Here is a 19,630-nt window from a genome sequence, read left to right as displayed (position 1 = left end):
ATGAAAACGCAATAACCACTCTCTCGTTAAAACTATTGTTCATTTCATTATAATTTTATTATTTGGTCGTATTGTAAATGATTTTATCACATTTTTTGCCAATATGAAGTTAGATTTCTTTAGTCCACAACTATGCATCAACCTCTTGAAGCTTAGGTGAGCATAAGAAGTAAAAGAAGCAATTTAAGGAAGAAACCGTACGAAGAACCAGCTAGTCTTTTTTATAAACAGTTTAAATTATATAATTTGTGAGTTAAATTAAGATAAGATACGTTCATCTTCCAAAAATAGTCCACGTGGACAACTGATAAGAAATGACTCCCACTTTCGTAAAGCAAATAATATTTTGCATTTTCATGTTTAAAATTATTCACTTTTAAGTTCATTTGTGTGAACGTAAGTAGTATAATTGAAACATTTGCCGCAAAAACAATGACCGGTCGGGAGTTTCCCAAAGTTTACTTGAAATTTGAGGGGCGCCTGCTTATCAACGGCAAAAAGCGACAATACTGGATTCAGGATGCCACTGAGGACATGTTTGACGAACTAGAGGATCTTAGTGTTAATAAATTTATCGGCGATGAACCAACTACAAGATACATGAGTACGTATTAATTTAGTTTTATTGTAATGATGTATATTTTACCAGTTATACATTAATTGTAGAAATGTATGACGATCCCATAAGTCTTGAAGAAATTCGCGTGATATGGCGAAAGTTTATCGATTTAAAACTCACTCTGGTCTGCTTAACGAAAGACGATGAGAATAAAACAAAAATTGTCGCTTTCAACGTGTTATATTTGAGCAATGCCGATGATAAAACTAACTACGACGTAAAGCCGTTATTAAAACACAAGTTGTAATGTTTAATAGTAATTAATTATATTTTAGTTACGCGGAGAAACTTCACAACGCTTGTTTAGAATGTTTAAATGGCTGGAAAACCAACGTAATTTTTTCGAAGAGTTCAACATTCAATGCGTAATGAAATCAAGGGGTTTATATGTGCTGGAAGATTATCGACGTGAGGCTCTTGGGGAACGATTGTTGGAGGCTCGTGAATATATGTGTAGACATTTAGGGATTACCGCAACTCTGACAACATTTACCTCGTTTGTTTCGCAAAAATTAGCAGCTCGCCTTGGTTTTCAGGACTTTTATTCTGTTGAGTATGAAGAGTTAGGTAGGATTGATCCGGGAATGTATATTCTTTTTTTAAGAATAAAAATGTAAATAAATAATAAATTAATCTAAATTGGCAAGGATTTTTTAAATTATGAAAGAATATTAAAAGAATAAAAAAATAATAAAAACAATAATGATATTAAGAGGTAGTTTGTTTAAACATGAAGGAGTGGAATATTAGTAAACGCAAAAGTACATAAAACCGATAACGAACGCGCCCGAATTACAAAATGCCCAAATAAATCGAATATGTAAATTCGGAAAGACAAGCAGAAAAGAACAATTAGTAGGAACAGAAAATTCAAAATTATTAGAGACAATGCAAAAACTTTGTAGCAATGTTCAAACCTGTTCCCCATTCCTGGGAAAGCATGACAACTCCTGACATCTGTGCGGACCGGGGAATGTCACCCAGAAAACAGCAGGAATTTTAAGCATAAGGAGAAATAATAGAAAGAGAACAGTTATTTTTAATATACATGCCTGCGATGGGAAACAGGAACGGTTTCCCCAAGAAGTCGGTTGATAATCCGATCGGAATGCAGCATCAACAACGTCGCACACAAGAAACAGAAAAATAAAACAGAATTAAAATGTAACAAATACTAAAGAATAACTAAATGATAAATGCAACGCTTTAGTAACAAAAATAAGAGTGCAAGTTATCAGCAGTGCCGAATTGTGTTGGAATGTTAAAATCAAAACAACAACATGGCCTCTCTTTGTTAGCAGTGTTGTAAAATTGGCACTCTAATGCCGCAAAAAGTGAACGTTTGAAACATGTGAAAAGCAGACAACAACTGATAAGGCCGCTGCGCACACCCGCGAAGTTGAAACTGCGGTCACCGCATTGCTCAGTTTCTGACTCGCAATTATTAAACTACATTCTAACTGGAATAGACACATTGCAGACATTATGTTTTATGGGATGATGCAACTTGGTGGTTGCGAACGAAAACGACGTTTGAATTGCGGCCATATTGCAAAAACGAAGTGTCTAACGCCGCATAAATCAATGCAGCGTGCAAATCTTTACGAATTACAGATTTAATAAAAATGCGCAAATGAAAATAATGCTAGAAACTTACTTGTGAGTGCCTCTGGAGGAATGTTTTTCTACCCTGGTAGCAACACTTTTTACTCATTTGGCTAAATTATTGACAATTCGATATTTGAAGTGCGGAGGTACCGCGGCACAAATGTCGCGCACCGAATGATGCCGCTGGAGCGCACGTTGCGGAAGAACGTTAACTTGTTTCCCTGCGCCGCTTTCGCGCCGACTTGCGCACAAAAAGTTTGGCGTTGAGGTGATGTTGATAAACCTGAAAACAAAAACATGCAAACAACGCACGTATTCTATATTACCTTAAAATCGCATATTGCATGGCATGATTGCATTCGAAGATCACTTGAATGTTAAAAGATAGTGTGAGTTGTTATTTTATGGCGCGACTTCCGACGTCTCCACCCCGCAGCCCTCGAAGTGCGGCATAAGACGATCGGGTAGTATCAGTGCGATAGAACGCCTGAAAACAAAATAAATAAATGAAATTGAATGTTTATTTTGATTTTACTTGAAATATTAAACATAAATACTTGTTACCTTAATTGTAGTATTAAATAATTATTTAATTTATAATATTCTTAGAAATTATTGTCGCAACTATCCGAAAATATTTAAAAACTTTTGAAAATAAAATTTTGACACCTCAGAACTTTGTAGTACCAAAGTACCCTTGCAAAGAACAAAACTAAACATTTGAGTTGTATCCACCTACCACGTTCCGGAAACCGTGTTTAAAAAGTGCTAAAAAATAGACATTTTAATTTTCTCTTATTTTAATAATATCTAAAAACTGATTGAATTTCCATTTTCAAATTTTCTGCGGAAATGCTTCTTGACCGATCTTTCCGCAAAAGAAGTAAAAGATATTCATCTCTAGTTGCAGAAAAAACCGTAAAAATCGAAAAATAGATACTATGAACCATGAAAATTTCACCATACCAGTATACACGAACAGTGTACCAAATGCGAGTAGATACTGAAATAAAGAAGAAACAAAACATTAGTTATACAAATTTCGGACAATGTTGAATGAATTGAGTTCCGGAGGAACCCAACTTTGCCTTAAAAATTGTCTTATTTGCCATAATTATTTAAATAATAATATTTACCAGGTAGAACAGCCGCCCCTCGTGTTCTGCTGAAGACAAAAATGGTTCGCACAACTCCAAAATATTGTTTACAATCACACAACATGGCCGACTGGCGACCGACGGCAAGCGATCCTAAATACACGCGAAACTGCAATATACACACAAAACATTGAATTCCGAAGATTACACACGTGTCTATTAACACTAAATTCCAGCAAATATAACGCGATATAACGAATTTACAACACGAAGCACGAAAGTAAGAGTTGCGTGCCGGCTACACAACAACTGGACACGTCGAGTTTCACTCGCAGGAATATTTTTAGCAAAAATATGCATTATTGCGCCATCTGAGGTTACTTTTGGGTACCTCAAGATAATACAAAGTGCATCAAAAAGTGTGGCGTGCATATGAGGCAGTGAGGGATTGGCTATGTGTCAGTGAGTGGTCACGCACTTAAATGGCAGTGTCCGTGTGTCACACGTACACGCAACTGCGCATGCACCACCCTATCTAAACGAATAGCAATTTTTATACATAACTCAAAGCTTCGAATGTAGATGTCACTAGAATGTATTAATTTAAAATTAATTAACTAAATTATGCAATTTTAATGCAGATATTCATTAATTTAGCAATAAATAAACCTAATACATTGCATAGTCAGTGATATCCACCGCTACATTCATACGGTGCCCTGAATCAAGTCACTTCTACCGCTAACAAATACAACCCGACGGAGAATTTAATTCCGCATCTTTCAAGCGTTTGCTCGTAAAACTATCGTTAATTCAAATAGAATGACTATTATTTTTGCGATGTATCAAATTAAGTGATAACTTACCACTTTAATACAAATTACCTTAAACATGTTTATTTCTACGCCATACATCTATATAAAAACCATATAAAATCGCCTGATGTTTGTATAGCTCACTCATTTTCATAAATATTATTTCGTTATCGATTATTCAATAAACATTATTCATATACATAGCGTCCATCATTGGGAGTCATAATATGGAAACCAAATCATACTTCTATATCATTGCAATAAATCAAAACTTAAATTTAAAAATAATGTAAATATAAATACTCAATTGGCTTGCATCAAAATTATTCCACTAAATCTACAATAATATAAATAGCAATTCTTCTTTTCATACATTCTAAAGAAGCTTAACTATCGTTTGTGTTAAATTTCGTACAGGAATGACAATTCAAAATCAGCCTTAAATACCATTATCATACTCGTAAATAATTCTCCTCAGTGTCAACATAATAAAGCGTTTCATTATCGTTTGTTTTACGCACCGCAAATAAAATTGGCACCGTGAATAATTCATGCCAAGTTTTGTTCTTGCTTGTAAACCGCATGGAATGCGTTTCGAATGAGGGCATAGGGAAAACAAGATTCCAGCAAATCCATAGTAAGGAATGGTGATTCCTGCACAATTTGATCTAAAAGAAGATAAACAGACTCGCGATTTCTGATCGCTTCTCGGTCAACTTCTTGCCCTAATCGTAAAAGACTTGAGGATGCCAATGCTAAAAATTCTTTCATCCGATCTTCGATGTCGCCTTGATTGCAAATCGTGAATAATGCACCAAATATATTATTAATCGCAAGTGCCATGCAATGAATGTTATTCGAGTGCCCTTCGAGTGAAGCTCGATAGAATGAATTTTCCGCTCTGGCAAGTCGTGGAATCGACACGGCAACGAAGACCATCAATAAGCACACGAGAGAGTGATCCTCGCCCTCAGCATCGGGTTTCTGTTGAAGCTTCAAAGCGTTCACGAGAATGGGATCGACTTTACATGGCAGACCAGCAGCAGAAGTCATCTCGCTGACGACCTTCATGGGATCCCCGCTCGGCAGATGATGGCGAAAGTCCAAAATGGAACTTAACAGAAACGGAATCCGTTCTTCAAGTACATCAGTCAATGCAGACTGAGCAAGCTGTCGAAAGCTTAAAATCACTCCAATGATCGTCATGCGTTGCAAAACGTTGTCGACGTTTTTCAAATTCTTGAAACTCTCCTTCATAACGTCTGGCTTATCGAAATTGGTTCGCAAGGTACTCAAAACGTCTTTATTCAACTCTGCAAGCTTCTTTAATTCCAAAACCTGACTCGCAGTATGCCACATAAGAGTTTCACTTAGTTGGCGTAAACCATACGGTCCAATCAACTCAGATAATGCACGCAATTCGTTAATGTCTGAAAACTCTTCGGCATTGAACGGAAACGCGCCGTCGGCAGTTAAACTAACAAACGCACGTTGATTCATCGAGAAACAAATATTGCCAGCGCTAACTCGTCGTAATAAAACCTCGCTGTACCACTGCGTGTATAAGGCAGCAATCGTTTTCTCCCCGTGCGAATCTAAAGTTTGGGTTTGCTGTAGAAGGCAATTGTTAAAAACTCGTGTGATATCAATGTGTACATAATTTTCCACAGTTTGCAGAACATTCATGTAGGAACGAACGCAAGCAAGGAGTTCGCTAGGTTTTGCAATTTCGTTTGTATCTTGTTTATACATTACCATGCCAACGAGCGCCTGCGAGAAGCGATTTTCCAGATGCTGATAGAGATACTCCCTTGGTGCAAACGTGTATTCCCACACGTTAATGGTCGAGCAATAATTAATCGCGTAGCAAAGCTCAGTGAGAGCCATGTGCAACTTATCCATGGTCGTTAAATTCTCTCGGGTCTTTCGATAACTTTCACCGCCGGGTTTTTCAATTTCGATGACTATCTTCTTATTTTTTTCCTTCTTCTTGCGAGTCATTTGTGAGAGTAATACGGCACAATTCTTCGGCAGAAGACGATCGCTCATCTTGCACTGTTCGTCGCAAATGGCAGTAATGATATTCTTCGCTTCCTTTGCCATTTCCTCCAGGAAGACGTTCACAACACTGAGGCTACGTTCGCGAATATGGTGGCGCTCCTCAGGGCACAACTCGTGAGTGCAATTCTGAAAGTGACTGCAAATTAAAGGAAATGCAGTGATGAAGCGGTTCTGTGCAGGAAACTCTAAACACATGTGGAACTGCTCTTCAAAATTGCGACTGTAGAAACAAAAGAGAGATAAATCGGAAGTTTCGGTAGTAATGGCATCCAGATGATCAACCATCCTCGTGTGAAACTGTACTCCGTCCAAGAAGCGGACAATTTCTATATTGTCCATAAGTTTCATCTGCGCACCGGTTGAAGAAATAAAAGCTTGCAGGCGAAACCAGTCCAGACGGAACGGGAAAAAATCAAATATTTCATTATCCTCGACTTGTTTCAAAGATACATTGGCGATGGTGTTACACAGCGATGATAAAATCGTGTGTTCTTCTTCTCCGGCCGCTTTCATGTTCTGCATTAGTTGGTGCAACATCGGAGCATCGTAGCCGTATAAATATTGCACATAATATCTGAAATTAAGTACATGTACAACATAACAAAAACAAATGTAATAATACAATAATCGAACCTTTGCATGACCTGACTGTACTTCCTAACCAATGCCCGTAACTCTTCCATGTGAAACAACAACTCCGGCAGTTGACGATCGATCAAGTCCTCCGTCGATTTCCCCTTTCCTTTTTGGTGAGGCGGGCTGTCGTGATGACTGAGAAGCCATAACACTTCATCTCTTGCATAACTCAACGCCATGAAGACCACCAACGCTTTTGGCCCTAATAAGCCTGGTTGGTCCGTCAGAATCAAACCAAGTTCTTTTAATGCGGTCCGTAAATATTTTCTTCTCTCGCGATGCTTGTATCCGGCCTTCTGGAAAGCGGAACTTTGACAATCTTTCAATTCAGGCCAGACGTTTGCTCATTCCCTTCACGCCTTCCAAATATTGTTGAATATATGGATGTATGTAAATCACTTCATCACGAAATAAGGGAATTACCCAAAGACTTTCCAACGCGCCGACCCACATGTCATGATAATTCTTTTCTTGAATATTCTGAGGCAAAAGCGCGAGGCCAAAAATAATCCATTTGTGCATTACTTCCATGCTTAGATATTCACATGAAATGTGATCTGAAAATGTTGGCTTGAGAAGGTCCTTGGCATTTGCCACCAGACTGAGTTTAGAATCATTGCGCAATTTATCAGCTGGCACATTTCTATTCATGTAGTACATGTGTAAAGATTCCAATGCACTTCTCAAGATATCAGCATATGGAACAAATTCTTCAGACAACTTCTTAAATGGGTTTTCATACTCCATTACCATACTACCCAATCTAGGAAAACTTTTATCTGGCTCTCCATTCATCATCTCATGGGCAGCATTGAATAAACCTAACACTGCCTTCCTATCTTCAACTTTAGACAAAAGTATCATTAGGGACACATATGTCACTACCATATCCAAGTAATTCTTAGTGAGTTCATAGTTCAAAGTAATATCCAGCTTAACTTTAACACTGGCAATAGTGATCAATAACTCTGTCACTTTGTCCTTGAAATCCAATAAGTCCACAAAAGTGTGATAATACAGTGACAAGGACTTAATAACTTCAGCCTTAATAGATTGCAGTGGTGATAAACTCTTCACATCAATTAGTGGAAACTTCTTAGTGATAGCCTTAATGGATGATTCCAGATTTTTGTCTGATAAAAAACTTGGCTTGGACTTGGCATCACCACAGGCTTTCTTGATGTTGTATATACGAGTCAGCATGCCAAATCCCCTATCATTTAGGATAAGCAGCTTCTCAGCAAGTTTTAAATCAGCAAGATTATTAGGCCTCATTGTGTTCCTACAAACATGCATTTACGTAAACTGAACAATGTATAAAATATTAACAAAATATTTTCAAGACTTACAAGTGGAGAAATTGTTCTAATGGCAATTTATGCGATAATTCCGCTTTTGTAACGATGTTTAGGCGTAGTTTGAGGTTATTTCCATAATCTCAGGAAAACTGTATTCTGATTCATTGTTTTAGTTTCAATCGCCATAAAAAGACACACGCACTTGCCGTTTAAAATTAGTCGGTTTCCGACGCAGTTAATTAGTATTTAACATTGTTTATTGATGAAACAGGATACGTTTGTTACTGACGTTTCTGTCTATGCATAGGCGGTGCCTTGTTGCAAACACGATCACAACATGGAGGCGATATACCAACTGTTTCATAAAATTACAAAAAAAAGTGTGTGTCAGCTGCGATACACGAGTGAAATTTTCACCTTTTGAATGATTATATCATACACAGAGGAATCTATGGGAGTTAAATCAAATAGATTTTCATACCCCGGGCTTACATATGAAAATCGGATCTAAAGGAGTAAACTCCAAAATCAATACAGAAGCAATTCATTACGAGTTTATATATGTGCAAATAACGTTGTTCCAAAATCATACAACAGCGAAAATGTATCAGCCTTTTGTTGTTGGACTTTCCAACTCGATATTATAAAACAAAATCAAAATCAGAATATATTTGCTCTATAATATTTGAACGATTTGAACTACTAATTTGAAACATCAGCTTCATTGTTACTTGCCAACTGTCGTCTACAGTCAATGTTGGGGAGAGTTGTCATACACTTCAAAGTTTACTAACACTGTTTAGTACTGTTCATAACAATTGTTTCTACTGTTAGTACTGAAATGCATCAACCATTGTAACTAACTTAGAAGTAGTAAACATGACAACAATAAGACATAAAATTCAAGAGGAAATCTTCCAGCCAAGTGAGGAAAAAATTATATCTATGTGCCATGTGGGCAAATACTTAAAGAAAAAGAAGACATCATTCCTCTGTGTGGTGAGCACTATCAGCAAACCAATTAATATTACTATAGTTCAGGTAAAACAGTCTGACAAGTACTTTAAACGAAAGCGAACATGGGCATTAGAAGAGTTAAAAACAGTTGATGGAAAAAGTGAAGCAGCAGACGTAGCTGATTTTGACTTGTACATGGATAAAGTTTATCACTGGGTGGCTTCCACTTTACAGGAGAGACAGAATTTTATCATTACATTGTACAGGCAATCAAATAAATACCTACTGCAGGAGAAGCCAATGTTTCGAAATGTACCAAAATCATGGACTGTAGAAGAGGATTTAACACCTGAAAGTATTAAATTTGCAACATCTCCTCTAATGGGTTTAGATAATGATTTATCCGAGGATTTTCAAGCAATTACTGATAAAGAACAGGAAGATTTATCTAAGTAAATATCACCATGTATAATAAAGCTCATATCATAGAAATTGTTCTGGTTTTTAGATTAATGACAGATTGTGAGTTTGCAATAAGTAATGCAGAAGGTTTCATGGAAGTTTTAGCCAGAGATCTGTCATTACTGGATGGGGAAAATGTGCAATGTGTATTGGCATCTGAGGCTCAAGTAGAGTCACTAATGCAGCAACTGGAGCTTGCAATAAGTGAGGCTGAAAAGATAGAGAACCGCTTGGATAGTTATGATGAGATTCTTAGGCACATCAGAGATACTATGAAAAACATGGAGAAAAAAAACATGATGATAGAGGTAGCTGATAGGAATAATTCAAGATTATTGCAGGAACTTGAAAAAATAGTGGTAAGATTTATTTGTTGTCCAATTTTGTTAGGAAATTTATTAATAATATTTATATTTATGTTATATTTATATAGACTCAACTAAATTTGCCTCAGAAATATGAAGATGCTATTGATGATGCCGATTTGACATCTTCACAGGGTTTACGAATTGCAGTTGAAGCAGGAAATGCACTGCGAAAAGCAATGAATTCGCAGCTTGATCCAGCATTGGATCGTCTTGCAGCAGTCCAGGAACAACACAAAAAGTTTGACAAACTTAAAGAAAAATTTTCGCGCACAATTAATCGCCAATTAAATAACTTGTTTATACATTATGGCAACCACAAGGGTGAGGGTGAACGCACCACTGATGGGCTTATTCTTCCGCAACATAGCGCTGTTCACAAAGAGTTGAACATGTACACGGAACTAATGCATTGGACCAAGGTGATGGATAATTCAGCTTATCAACAACTGCGCAAAGTTTACACGGATTCACTGGGAAAATTGTACGAGCGCGATTTGAAGCTTCTATTTGAAGTTGCAAAGGAAAAAATTGCTGTTTCCGGACCAGTTACTACCCCCACGAGGAACACAACACTCTTGGGTTTAGACCGTGAACAATGGTCATCCGAAATTGAACCCAAAGATCGCCATCGATATGATTCCACTTTGGAACAAGTTTTATCTTTGTTGGAACCTGTTTGTTTGCAGGAGCAACAGTTTTGTGTCAGTTTCTTCCAATTGGATGTTCTTAACAATAGTTACAAGAACCCACTCACTGCACCGTATGGTACCGATGAACAACAGCTTGTTGTAGATAAGAAGGCCGAGAAACAAATTAATGAAGACGTTCGAAATATGATGGGATCTTTGTTCTCATGTTTAGAGGAGGAACTTGTTAGTCTCATTGGACATATTGAGAAACAAGATGCTTTGTAAGAATGTATAACTTTATGAAAGAGGGTCATTATCATTTTGTTTCCAGTTATTGCATGTATGTCCTGGTAAGACTTAATCAGCACGTCATGTCAGCGCAAAGTTCGTTTTTAAGCAACACGTTTGCATCAGTTCTGATTCAAATTAAACGATCGTTGGATAGGTTCATGCATACGCAAATTCAGTCGATACAGGAGTGTAAAATGCGGAGCAAGTCTAAAGGAATTCTGCCATATGTTGTCAATTTGGAAGAATTTGCTCGTAATGCGGATGTGTTGTTGAAAAGCGAACGGCGAGCTGATCTGGAGAAGTGGTACACTCGTTTAGTGGATCAAATGATTGATTGCATAGCGACTCAGGCAAATGAGAGTTCTAAAGCTCCCTCACAAGTTATTAAAATGGGTACGAGTTATAAAATAATATTTTATAAGGGATGGATGATTGATTAAATTAATCTGTTTAGAAAATTATCATCATTTGCATTCGTTGCTCTCACAATTGAAGATTTCCGTATTGGATTCGCAACGAAAAGATGCGAAACAACGCTACAATGATGCGCTCGCAGCATATGTCACGCAATATTTTGGGAGACCTTTAGAAAAATTAAATGTAAATGAATTATTTTTAGCCAATTTGATGCTTTACACTAAAATTATTCTTTTATAGACATTTTTTGATGGTGTTCAAGCAAGAGTAGCAAGTGGTGTCAAAGCCTTTGAAGTCAGTTATCAACTTGCTTTTAGCAAACAGGAACTCCGTAAAGTAATCGCACAATATCCAGGAAGTACTGTATGTATATTCATGTGTCATATTTCAAAACAGTGACTTATGTATTTTTATGCTTTTGCACAGGTAAAGAGAGGCCTGGAATCATTATATAAAAAGGTTGAAAAACATCTCAGTGATGATAGCAACCTATTGCAAGTTGTTTGGCGAGCAATGCAGGAAGAATTTATTCAACAATATAAAACTCTCGAGGATTTAATACAGCAATGTTATCCAGGTTCAATGATAACTCTTGAGTTTACCATCAATGATATTTTGAATTTTTTCTCTGACATTGCAAGATCACATTAACTTAATAGCCAGAATCAAAAATTATTAATATAAATAAGTACATGAAGATGAACCTCTTTGAGATAATGCCTTTAATTTGTAAAATTTGTAGCTTCTGTTGAATATGTACCTTAAGTTATATATTAAAAATATATACTTACACAAGTTCAACACTTAATAAATTAGATTCACATTTTTAACAGTAAGTACCATTTTAATGTATTTATTATTTATAACAAATAGTTAAGGTATGGTTTGAACAATTTGCAGGTTATCTTGCATTTTGAATTAAGCGTTATTGTTTGCTGGATGATTTTGATTTTTTTCTAGGACTCTCATCACTGCCTGATTGAGAACTGGATGAACTCCTTCTCTTCCTAGTTTTTTCTTCATCATTGTCACTGACATCATCATTATTACTGTCACTGCTTGATTCAGCTACATTTTCACCCAGTATCTCTTCAATCTTGGTCAAATTTTTCTTAATGCGGTTAGCATCTGGACTATAAGACCAAACAATCATTTCGAGATGGGCCTTGGTTGGCAGATTATCATCCCATAAGTCTAAATTTTCATCATTATACTTTTTCATAATATTTTTAAGGTGTGTATTTCTGATAATGTCCCAGGTAATTTCTTTTTCGGTACTTTCTACGGTTCGCAAATGTTTATATTCACCGTTAACTTTTTCGTACGCTTTAAAGAACTTTTTTGAATTTTCAGATTGTACGTTGTGTTTGTCCGCCAATGGTCGAAAAAGTTTCATTGTTGTTAACGGCAAATAGGGTCGATTCTCTTTAGCCATATTTGAGTTCTCGTAGTTTTTTAACCAGTCATCAAATGTTTTAATTGCTTCATTTATATTCTGTAGTTTGTCCTTATCTTTGGTTACTATAAAATATACAATGTAGAAAAGGTTAAACAATACTTAACAAATTTGCAGTAATTCCATACAAGTAAGAACACGTTTGGCTCGTCCAATAAGTCCTTTGATGGCCAATTTTTGATAATCAGGGTCTCTACCTTTTAGAATACTAATTGTTTCACATGCCTTTTCTTTATCTTTAAATCCTAGACCGGCAACCGCATCAGGCTTATTGTCAGACATTGTTTTTCTACGTAAGCAAACAATTAAAATTACTCAGTTTTAATTTTAGAGAATTCTTCTATTATATTTGCCTTTTAAACGTAGTAAATATTCTCAATATTCAATATTTTATTAGATCTGATATGATCCAAGGCGCACTCTCAACTATGAGCAGACGCCTAAGCAGAAGTTAGTTGTCCCAAGTGAAAAGTGCGAGTATACGTTTTGATTATTATACAATGTGCTTCATCCTCTGTGGATATATTCACACTTTAGAGAGACTTTAGAGAACTAAACAATTCACGAGTAGATTGATTCAAATAGACTGTATATCGCGCATTGCTTCATGTAAACTATGCAAATGACTAAGCGGCTAAAAATAATCTGAAATTCACGTGTAATATGTTAGCATTGAGCGATTAAAATTCTCGTATATTGCGGAATTCGCTGCTTGATTTGACCCACAAACTTCGTTGACACAATGATCTAAAATCAGAAATTACCTCATCTTTAAAATCTTTCGTTTCATTATAGGATATTCTTGAACTTACTTCAACTGTTTTTATACATGTTTAATTTTTAATATTTTATTATTTACATCATGTCTGGAATCACATATAATGTTGTAAAACACCTTACACTTTTTAATCATTTGACTACGAAAGTAGCTATTGCTCAAGGTTCGCATGAACCGCCATATAACAATAGTTTCACTCATAAGAGATCTGACAACTCACACACAGTATAATTAAAGAGCAAACATTCATTCGATGAATATAAAATAATGTTTAAATATGAAGTATACAAATAAATGCGCAAATAAATAATCGTTGCATCATATCTCTAAACAAGTTTTAGCCACACATCAATAATTAATTACACAAGACGTTAAATTCAAAACTGGAAATAAATAATGGATTAGTAATTGCATCTACTTTCTTTGAACTACGGTCGTCTCTCAATATAAAATCAATCCGTTAGATCTGTATTTCGGCGTTTCAGATTTAAGAGTTAATATTTGGTCATGTCTTTGATTATTGAAGGTAGCACAGGTGTCACTAGAGTTAACATGACTTCAAGGTAATATCGCCCTCCACCCAGCGACAGACCGACAATCATAATTCAGTCGTTTCCATTTTTCGCGGTGGCAGAATGGGCGGCAAAGTTTGATAAACGTTTTGGGCACGTATCAATGTGGGATCTGAACTGTCGCCTGATGATAGAATATTTTCATCCAGGGAATCACGTTCGGAATTTTGACTACACAATGAAATGTTTATATTTAATGAAATCATTAGCAAATAAAAATTATCAAATACCTCATGTCGTCCGAATTTTTGTACCATTCGTTTTCGTATGCTTTGAGCCACATTGGATTGCTGCCTTCCATGCTGTGTTTGTTTGTATTTGGTACGCGTCCACCTAAGCCACTCAAACCGCGACCATCAATTTCGCTATCTGTAAATACACAAACACCTATATTAAATTACCATACCCAGCTTAAATTACCTCAAACGACCTCACGTATTTAAAATATTCATACCGTATGCTGTAGCAGTGGCAGCTTTTAATTTTCGTTGATATGTGTGTCGTTGATTAACGCACAAAGCTAAACAAAGGAGTAGCAGCAGGAATAAAAATAATGAACTGGCTGTCAACCAAAAGGTCGTCCCAGCTTTTTGAACAACACTCAATGCAAGTGTGCCCCCAGGCTGTGTATCTAACACATTAAACTCTTTAAACAGTGCGTCTAGGCGCTCGGTATTTTGATCCACAAGACGCAACACTTCGGCTACTTCCAAAATAGAATGATCCTTACGATTGACCAAGTGTAGATATAAATCTGTACGTGTTTTATCTACAGTTCCATCATGATTAGCGTGAGCGCGGAATTCATCCACGTTTACAATTGCTCCAGTTACGTTACCCAAAATCCTATAAAAAATCAATCAATATTTTTAAATATGCGTTGTATTTAAAGAAAGAATAACGTACTCTCTAAATATTTCAATCCGGTTTCGTAGCTCGACAGGTTGTTGCCTTAAAATAAATCGGACTCGCTGATCTTCACGTAATAAATAAATAAATACTCGCGCCATGTCTTGAAGGCCGCCCGTGTCATTTGCTAATACCTAGAAGAATGTATTAATTAATAATTTATCTTGCATTAGCACCTGAACATACCATAAAATCAAAATATCCTTTCATCCCTTGCTGTGGATCAAAGTTGAGCTGCACAGATCCTGTGTCCTTTTCGACAATAAATGGAGCACGTTGCAAGTTTTCTAAACCTTCCGTCAAAGTCATTTGGATTTTTCCAACCAAATAATACGATATTTCTGCATTTTCTGCATAATCCGGATCCACGGCTCTCACGTGCATAAATTTAGTTCCAAAACTTGTAACAGTACTGACTCCCCCCGTAAAAACCCGATGTACAAATTTAGGAGCATTATCATTCACATCTTTGACTTTTATTATCAGTTTTAATAAAGTATCATCTGAGGTGTCAAAGAAACTTTGATTATTTGGTGGGGAAAGGCAATCTTCAGTAGCTTTGATCCACAGTAGATGTTCATCCTGAGTTTCTCGATCAAGAGGATTGGTAACAGTGAGTTCATGGGTTAAAGCATTCAACTGAAAGAAGTCTCCATCATTTCCACCAACGATAAAATAACAAATTGGTGCGATAGGTCCATCAAATTCCAATTCGTCGCGATCAACTGTTTCAGGTAGCCGGCGTCTCTCGTAACCTGCACTTTTGTTTTCTGAAATAATTCAAAATAAATACCCATATAGTAAAAAAGAAGGAAAAGTAATTACCAGTAAAATTAACCAAATATTCATCAATCATAAACTGTGGTTGATAATCGTTAATGTTGCTCACGTAGACAGTTAAATCCAGGTCTGAACTTAATGCAGTCGGCACACCTAAATCATATGCTTCAATTCGAATCTAAAATTAATTTAAAATGTCATTAGTACTTTTATTAGTAATAATAAAATAAAATCAAGTTACATCGTATATTTTTTGCTTTGATCGATCCAGTGGAAGTCGCAACTCCAAAATACCAGACACAGGTTGCAAGTTAAATGTTTTCCAGTGTCCTGCGGGATCTGATTTCAATCTGTAACGAACTGCTCCATTGGATCCAACATCTTCGTCTTTAGCTACAATTTGAACTAGAGCACTGCCAACGGTTGCGTTCTGCGTTAAAATAATTTAAATTAAATTGTTGCTTTTATTGTTTTTTAAACCCACATACCTCTGGTACTTTCAAAGTGGAATTATGTGGAGGGCTTAAAAATTCAGGTGCATGATCATTGAAATCAGTTACACAAATCGGAAGAGTCCCTTTTGTAGTGAATTTGGGTCGTCCTAAATCTTGAGCTCTCAAAATCAGTGAATAATTTCCATGTTTGCCTTGTAACGTAGATAAAGTTTTTACTTCTGCTGAAAATTCATTAATTTGATCCAAAACAAACAAATTCTGATCGTTTCCCCCTGCGATATCCAATATAATTTGGCCATTTTCAGTTTCAGGATCATCTGCATCCTGAGCTTGAATAGTAGTTATAACTTGCCCGGGTTCATGAAACTCTGTTATAGAAATACAAGTGGTTGGTAAGTTCAATTGTGGTTCATTATCGTTTACATCCAAAATCGTGACACTGAAATATCAGAATGATAACAAACAAAGTTTTTGAGTAAATATGTTGTCTTACTTTATATGTTTGAATGCGTTTCGACTTTCTCCATTGTTGTAACCATATTGGTAATTATCCCAAGCTTCTACCACTAATAGATAATTTTGTTTTGTCTCGCGATCTAATAGATCAGCTACTTTCAATACACCTGTATCTGCATCAAGAGAGAATTTGCCTTGAGATGAAATCCTATCTAACAAGTATGTTATTTTGCCGTATTCTCCACTGTCGGAGTCTTTTGCTTCTAAAATAGCAATCCTCTGCCCAATGTATGCATCTTCCGCGACAACTAATACTTTAGGTTCCGGTAGAAAAAAAGGATTGTTGTCATTTTCATCCAGAATTTGGATAAATAATTCAACCCGACTAGAACGTGGTGGTATATCTGAATCCGTTGCTTTAACAGTAAGATTCAGCCAGTCATACATTTCGTGGTCAATTTTATTTGCAACGAGTAGATCTCCGGTGTCTTTGTCTAAGTATACCAAAGAAGCAACCTCTGGGCGGCCTTCCAAGGTGTAGATTAGAGTTTTGTTTTTGTCGGCATCATCGGCGATTACGCTGCCAATTGCAATACCATTTTTGCTGTTTTCGGTAACTGAAAATCGATAGAATGGTTTTCTGAACTTTGGATTGTTATCGTTAACATCCTCCACTTTAATTACTAGTTGTGCTAAAATAGAGTTAAAAGACATCATATACATTAATATTAATAATTAATATTAATATTGTTGCAATTTACTTATATCTATTTGTGGTTCATCTGTTTCGGCGGCAATATCTTCGACAATAAAAGTTAGAACAATACTTTCCATCATTTCCCTATCAATCAATTTGGCCACCTTCAGAATTCCAGTTTCACCGTCTAAATCAAACCATGTTTCACAATCAAAATCTGGTCTCTTTAGTAATATGCCACGTTCATTCTTGGCTTGACAAGATGTGGCGTCAATTTTGTACATCAATTTTGCGCTAGAATCCATATCGTTGGCTCTTACTCGAGTTATAACGGTTCCCACGGATACATTCTCAATAATTGCGACTGTACCCGGATCAATAAAACTAGGTGCTTTATTGTTAACATCAAGAATGTTTATGTTAACAGTTACATTCGCATTTTTCTGATTTTCTCCTGTCGCACCATCAATTGCAATAACGTGAAGCGAGTAAAGTGTGGTACGAGGTTGAGTTGTGTCTGGATCTAGTGTAGCTCCACGTGCAATTGAAATGACGCCATTTTCAGGCCCAATTGTAAATTTATCCGATGCGCCGCTTTGAATTCGGTATACCACGTGACTATTTGGTACGGATCCATCTGCATCTTGTGCTCTCACCTGAACGACAACAAAGTTTAACAATAGGTAAAAAATAAATAAATAAAAAACCTGAAATATTGACGTGCCTCCCGGAATATTTTCTGGTATGGTTAAATTATATACTTCTCGGTCAAACACTGGGGAGTGATCATTAGCATCCAAAAGATATATAGTTAATGGTACTTCTGTGAACAAGACTGGATCACCACGATCTGCACCCCTCACAGTTAAATGTAGTATTCTTACACTTTCACTGTTGGGTCCTTTGAAACTTTCGAAATCCAATGGATGAGTCGGTTTTATTTTACCCGTATGAGAATCAATCGAAAAATTTAAGTAATTTTCAATTAGGGAATATTCAATTTCGCTATTTTCAGTACCGGCTAAGTCGGCATCTCTTGCTTCTACACGTAACGGTAGTTCAAACTCGAGTTCGTTTTCCATTAATCGTGCCTCGTATTTATTTTGAACAAAAATTGGAGGATTATCATTCACATCTTCGATGTTAATAATTAATTGCACTGTGTTTCTATTTCCCGTGCCCAAATCATCCCTTGCCTCAACTGTCAAATAATGCCTTCCAACTTGTTCCCTGTCCCAGGTAGAACCTCCGGCATTTTTGACAGTTATTATCCCAGTCACCAGATGTAGACTAAGTAAATCTGCAATACCACCAGCTAAATTTGTGTATCGCACACCTGCAGTTCCGTAGTTTCCTGAATCATCATCCAAGGCTTGTACCCAAGCGACTGTCGTTCCTTCTTTGCAATTTTCTGGAACCCATACTTCGTAGAAAGGTTTTGAAAACTCTGGGTAATTGTCATTTCGATCAAGAACGTTTATTATAACTGGCACTTCGCTTTTCTTTGATTGAACTTTTACTATTTCTCTAGCCACTAATGTTAGATTAAAGGTTTTATTGTTTTCGTAGTCTAAAGCGGAAGAGTTTTTTATACGAATAAGAAAATTGGCTTCGTTGATTACTTTCGATGGCGTCACCTCAAAAATCTCATTGTGATCGCGAATTAAAAGCTGAAATGTGCCATTCACACCTTGATCATAATCAAACACTTCATTAATTGAATTTCCAAGAAATGTTAAGGGTGTATTAACGGGACTATTTTCCGGAATCTCGCACAAATACCTATTACTTCGAAATCGAGGTTTTTCATCGTTGATATCGGTTATCATTACAGTGACTTCCGTCACTGAGTGTGGCGGTGGTCGTATTTTACTTCCAACTTCTGTGGCCTAAAGAATAATTTGAAAAAAATTATTTTTTCCCATGGAAGTGACCATTAAAGGTAAAGTAATCATACGTACAGTTATTTGTAAAATGTATGATCCCGAAGCAGATGATTCTCTATCAAGAGAACTGGTCGTGAACACAATGCCTGTATGTCTTTCAATACGGAACAAATCGCTTTCTTTATCGATGCCGTTTGATACCAAGCTGTACGATATGGGATTATTAACTTCGCGGTCGCCATCAACAGCACACCAAATACGAGTTTGTCGCCATCCGGATCCACGCCTCGAAGTTTGTATATCAAAGTTCCTATACATAAAAATAATATTTGGGATGATCTTTAATACTGCAAGTACTAATATTGCGCCTACCAATTGGCGTT

At 36.4% G+C, this 19,630-nt stretch overlaps 5 protein-coding genes across 6 annotated transcripts; 2 read left to right on the top strand and 3 right to left on the bottom strand.

Moving 5' to 3' along the window:
- Positions 1-121: 121 nt before the first annotated feature.
- Positions 122-1,236, top strand: LOC135790911 (uncharacterized). The gene is made up of 3 exons (XM_065301196.1): positions 122-604; positions 667-836; positions 895-1,236. The coding sequence occupies exons 1-3, from the start codon at positions 433-435 to the stop codon at positions 1,234-1,236; spliced, it is 684 nt and encodes a 227-aa protein (XP_065157268.1). The 5' UTR covers positions 122-432.
- Positions 1,237-4,204: 2,968 nt separating this feature from the next.
- Hem (Nck associated protein 1 Hem) lies at positions 4,205-8,487 on the bottom strand. The gene is given in 4 exon segments (XM_065300739.1): positions 4,205-6,774; positions 6,834-7,165; positions 7,167-8,118; positions 8,186-8,487. Coding segments are annotated over 3 exon segments (3,363 nt in total). The 5' UTR covers positions 8,112-8,118; positions 8,186-8,487; the 3' UTR covers positions 4,205-4,688.
- A 220-nt stretch (positions 8,488-8,707) lies between these two features.
- Positions 8,708-12,053, top strand: Sec3 (exocyst complex component Sec3). Its single transcript, XM_065300740.1, has 7 exons — positions 8,708-9,543; positions 9,600-9,912; positions 9,987-10,831; positions 10,882-11,234; positions 11,296-11,441; positions 11,499-11,621; positions 11,685-12,053. The coding sequence occupies exons 1-7, from the start codon at positions 9,014-9,016 to the stop codon at positions 11,907-11,909; spliced, it is 2,535 nt and encodes an 844-aa protein (XP_065156812.1). The 5' UTR covers positions 8,708-9,013; the 3' UTR covers positions 11,910-12,053.
- Positions 12,054-12,081: 28 nt separating this feature from the next.
- Ude (Uracil-DNA degrading factor) lies at positions 12,082-13,306 on the bottom strand. Of its 2 annotated transcripts, XM_065300744.1 has the most exons (3): positions 13,068-13,304; positions 12,843-13,003; positions 12,082-12,779 (listed from the first exon to the last, which is right to left on the bottom strand). In XM_065300744.1, the coding sequence occupies exons 2-3, from the start codon at positions 12,994-12,996 to the stop codon at positions 12,184-12,186; spliced, it is 750 nt and encodes a 249-aa protein (XP_065156816.1). In that variant the 5' UTR covers positions 12,997-13,003; positions 13,068-13,304; the 3' UTR covers positions 12,082-12,183. The 2 variants fall into 2 exon arrangements, with proteins under 2 accessions (XP_065156816.1, XP_065156815.1); XM_065300743.1 differs by having other exon boundaries at positions 12,843-13,306.
- Positions 13,307-13,532: 226 nt separating this feature from the next.
- On the bottom strand, positions 13,533-19,452 carry Cad88C (cadherin 88C). The gene is made up of 12 exons (XM_065300738.1): positions 19,323-19,452; positions 18,069-19,250; positions 17,426-18,017; positions 16,702-17,356; positions 16,242-16,647; positions 15,995-16,183; positions 15,799-15,931; positions 15,160-15,743; positions 14,971-15,107; positions 14,519-14,910; positions 14,295-14,433; positions 13,533-14,235 (listed from the first exon to the last, which is right to left on the bottom strand). The coding sequence occupies exons 2-12, from the start codon at positions 19,188-19,190 to the stop codon at positions 14,091-14,093; spliced, it is 4,494 nt and encodes a 1,497-aa protein (XP_065156810.1). The 5' UTR covers positions 19,191-19,250; positions 19,323-19,452; the 3' UTR covers positions 13,533-14,090.
- Between the last annotated feature and the right edge of the window lie 178 nt (positions 19,453-19,630).

Source organism: Atheta coriaria, unplaced genomic scaffold (genome assembly GCF_025399875.1).
Source record: "Atheta coriaria isolate IRGN ID8LTWV9N9 unplaced genomic scaffold, Caltech_Dcor_3.1 hic_scaffold_4_pilon, whole genome shotgun sequence".
NCBI lineage: Eukaryota > Metazoa > Arthropoda > Insecta > Coleoptera > Staphylinidae > Dalotia > Dalotia coriaria.
This window is presented reverse-complemented; position numbering and strand designations above follow the sequence as displayed.

Excerpts from the sequence above, each read along its gene's own strand:
- LOC135790911 (XM_065301196.1), top strand. The coding sequence starts at position 433 with ATGACCGGTCGGGAGTTTCCCAAAGTTTACTTGAAATTTGAGGGGCGC. Across the intron at positions 605-666 it reads ACCAACTACAAGATACATGA|AAATGTATGACGATCCCATA; the intron begins GTACGTATTAAT and ends CATTAATTGTAG. Across the intron at positions 837-894 it reads ATGATAAAACTAACTACGAC|TTACGCGGAGAAACTTCACA; the intron begins GTAAAGCCGTTA and ends ATTATATTTTAG.
- Sec3 (XM_065300740.1), top strand. The coding sequence starts at position 9,014 with ATGACAACAATAAGACATAAAATTCAAGAGGAAATCTTCCAGCCAAGT. Across the intron at positions 9,544-9,599 it reads GAACAGGAAGATTTATCTAA|ATTAATGACAGATTGTGAGT; the intron begins GTAAATATCACC and ends TCTGGTTTTTAG. Across the intron at positions 10,832-10,881 it reads ATTGAGAAACAAGATGCTTT|TTATTGCATGTATGTCCTGG; the intron begins GTAAGAATGTAT and ends TTTTGTTTCCAG.
- Ude (XM_065300743.1), bottom strand. The coding sequence starts at position 12,996 with ATGTCTGACAATAAGCCTGATGCGGTTGCCGGTCTAGGATTTAAAGAT. Across the intron at positions 12,780-12,842 it reads AGCCAAACGTGTTCTTACTT|TAACCAAAGATAAGGACAAA; the intron begins GTATGGAATTAC and ends TATATTTTATAG.
- Cad88C (XM_065300738.1), bottom strand. The coding sequence starts at position 19,190 with ATGATAACCGATATCAACGATGAAAAACCTCGATTTCGAAGTAATAGG. Across the intron at positions 16,184-16,241 it reads CCACTTTGAAAGTACCAGAG|AACGCAACCGTTGGCAGTGC; the intron begins GTATGTGGGTTT and ends ATTTTAACGCAG. Across the intron at positions 15,744-15,798 it reads ATATTTGGTTAATTTTACTG|AAAACAAAAGTGCAGGTTAC; the intron begins GTAATTACTTTT and ends GAATTATTTCAG.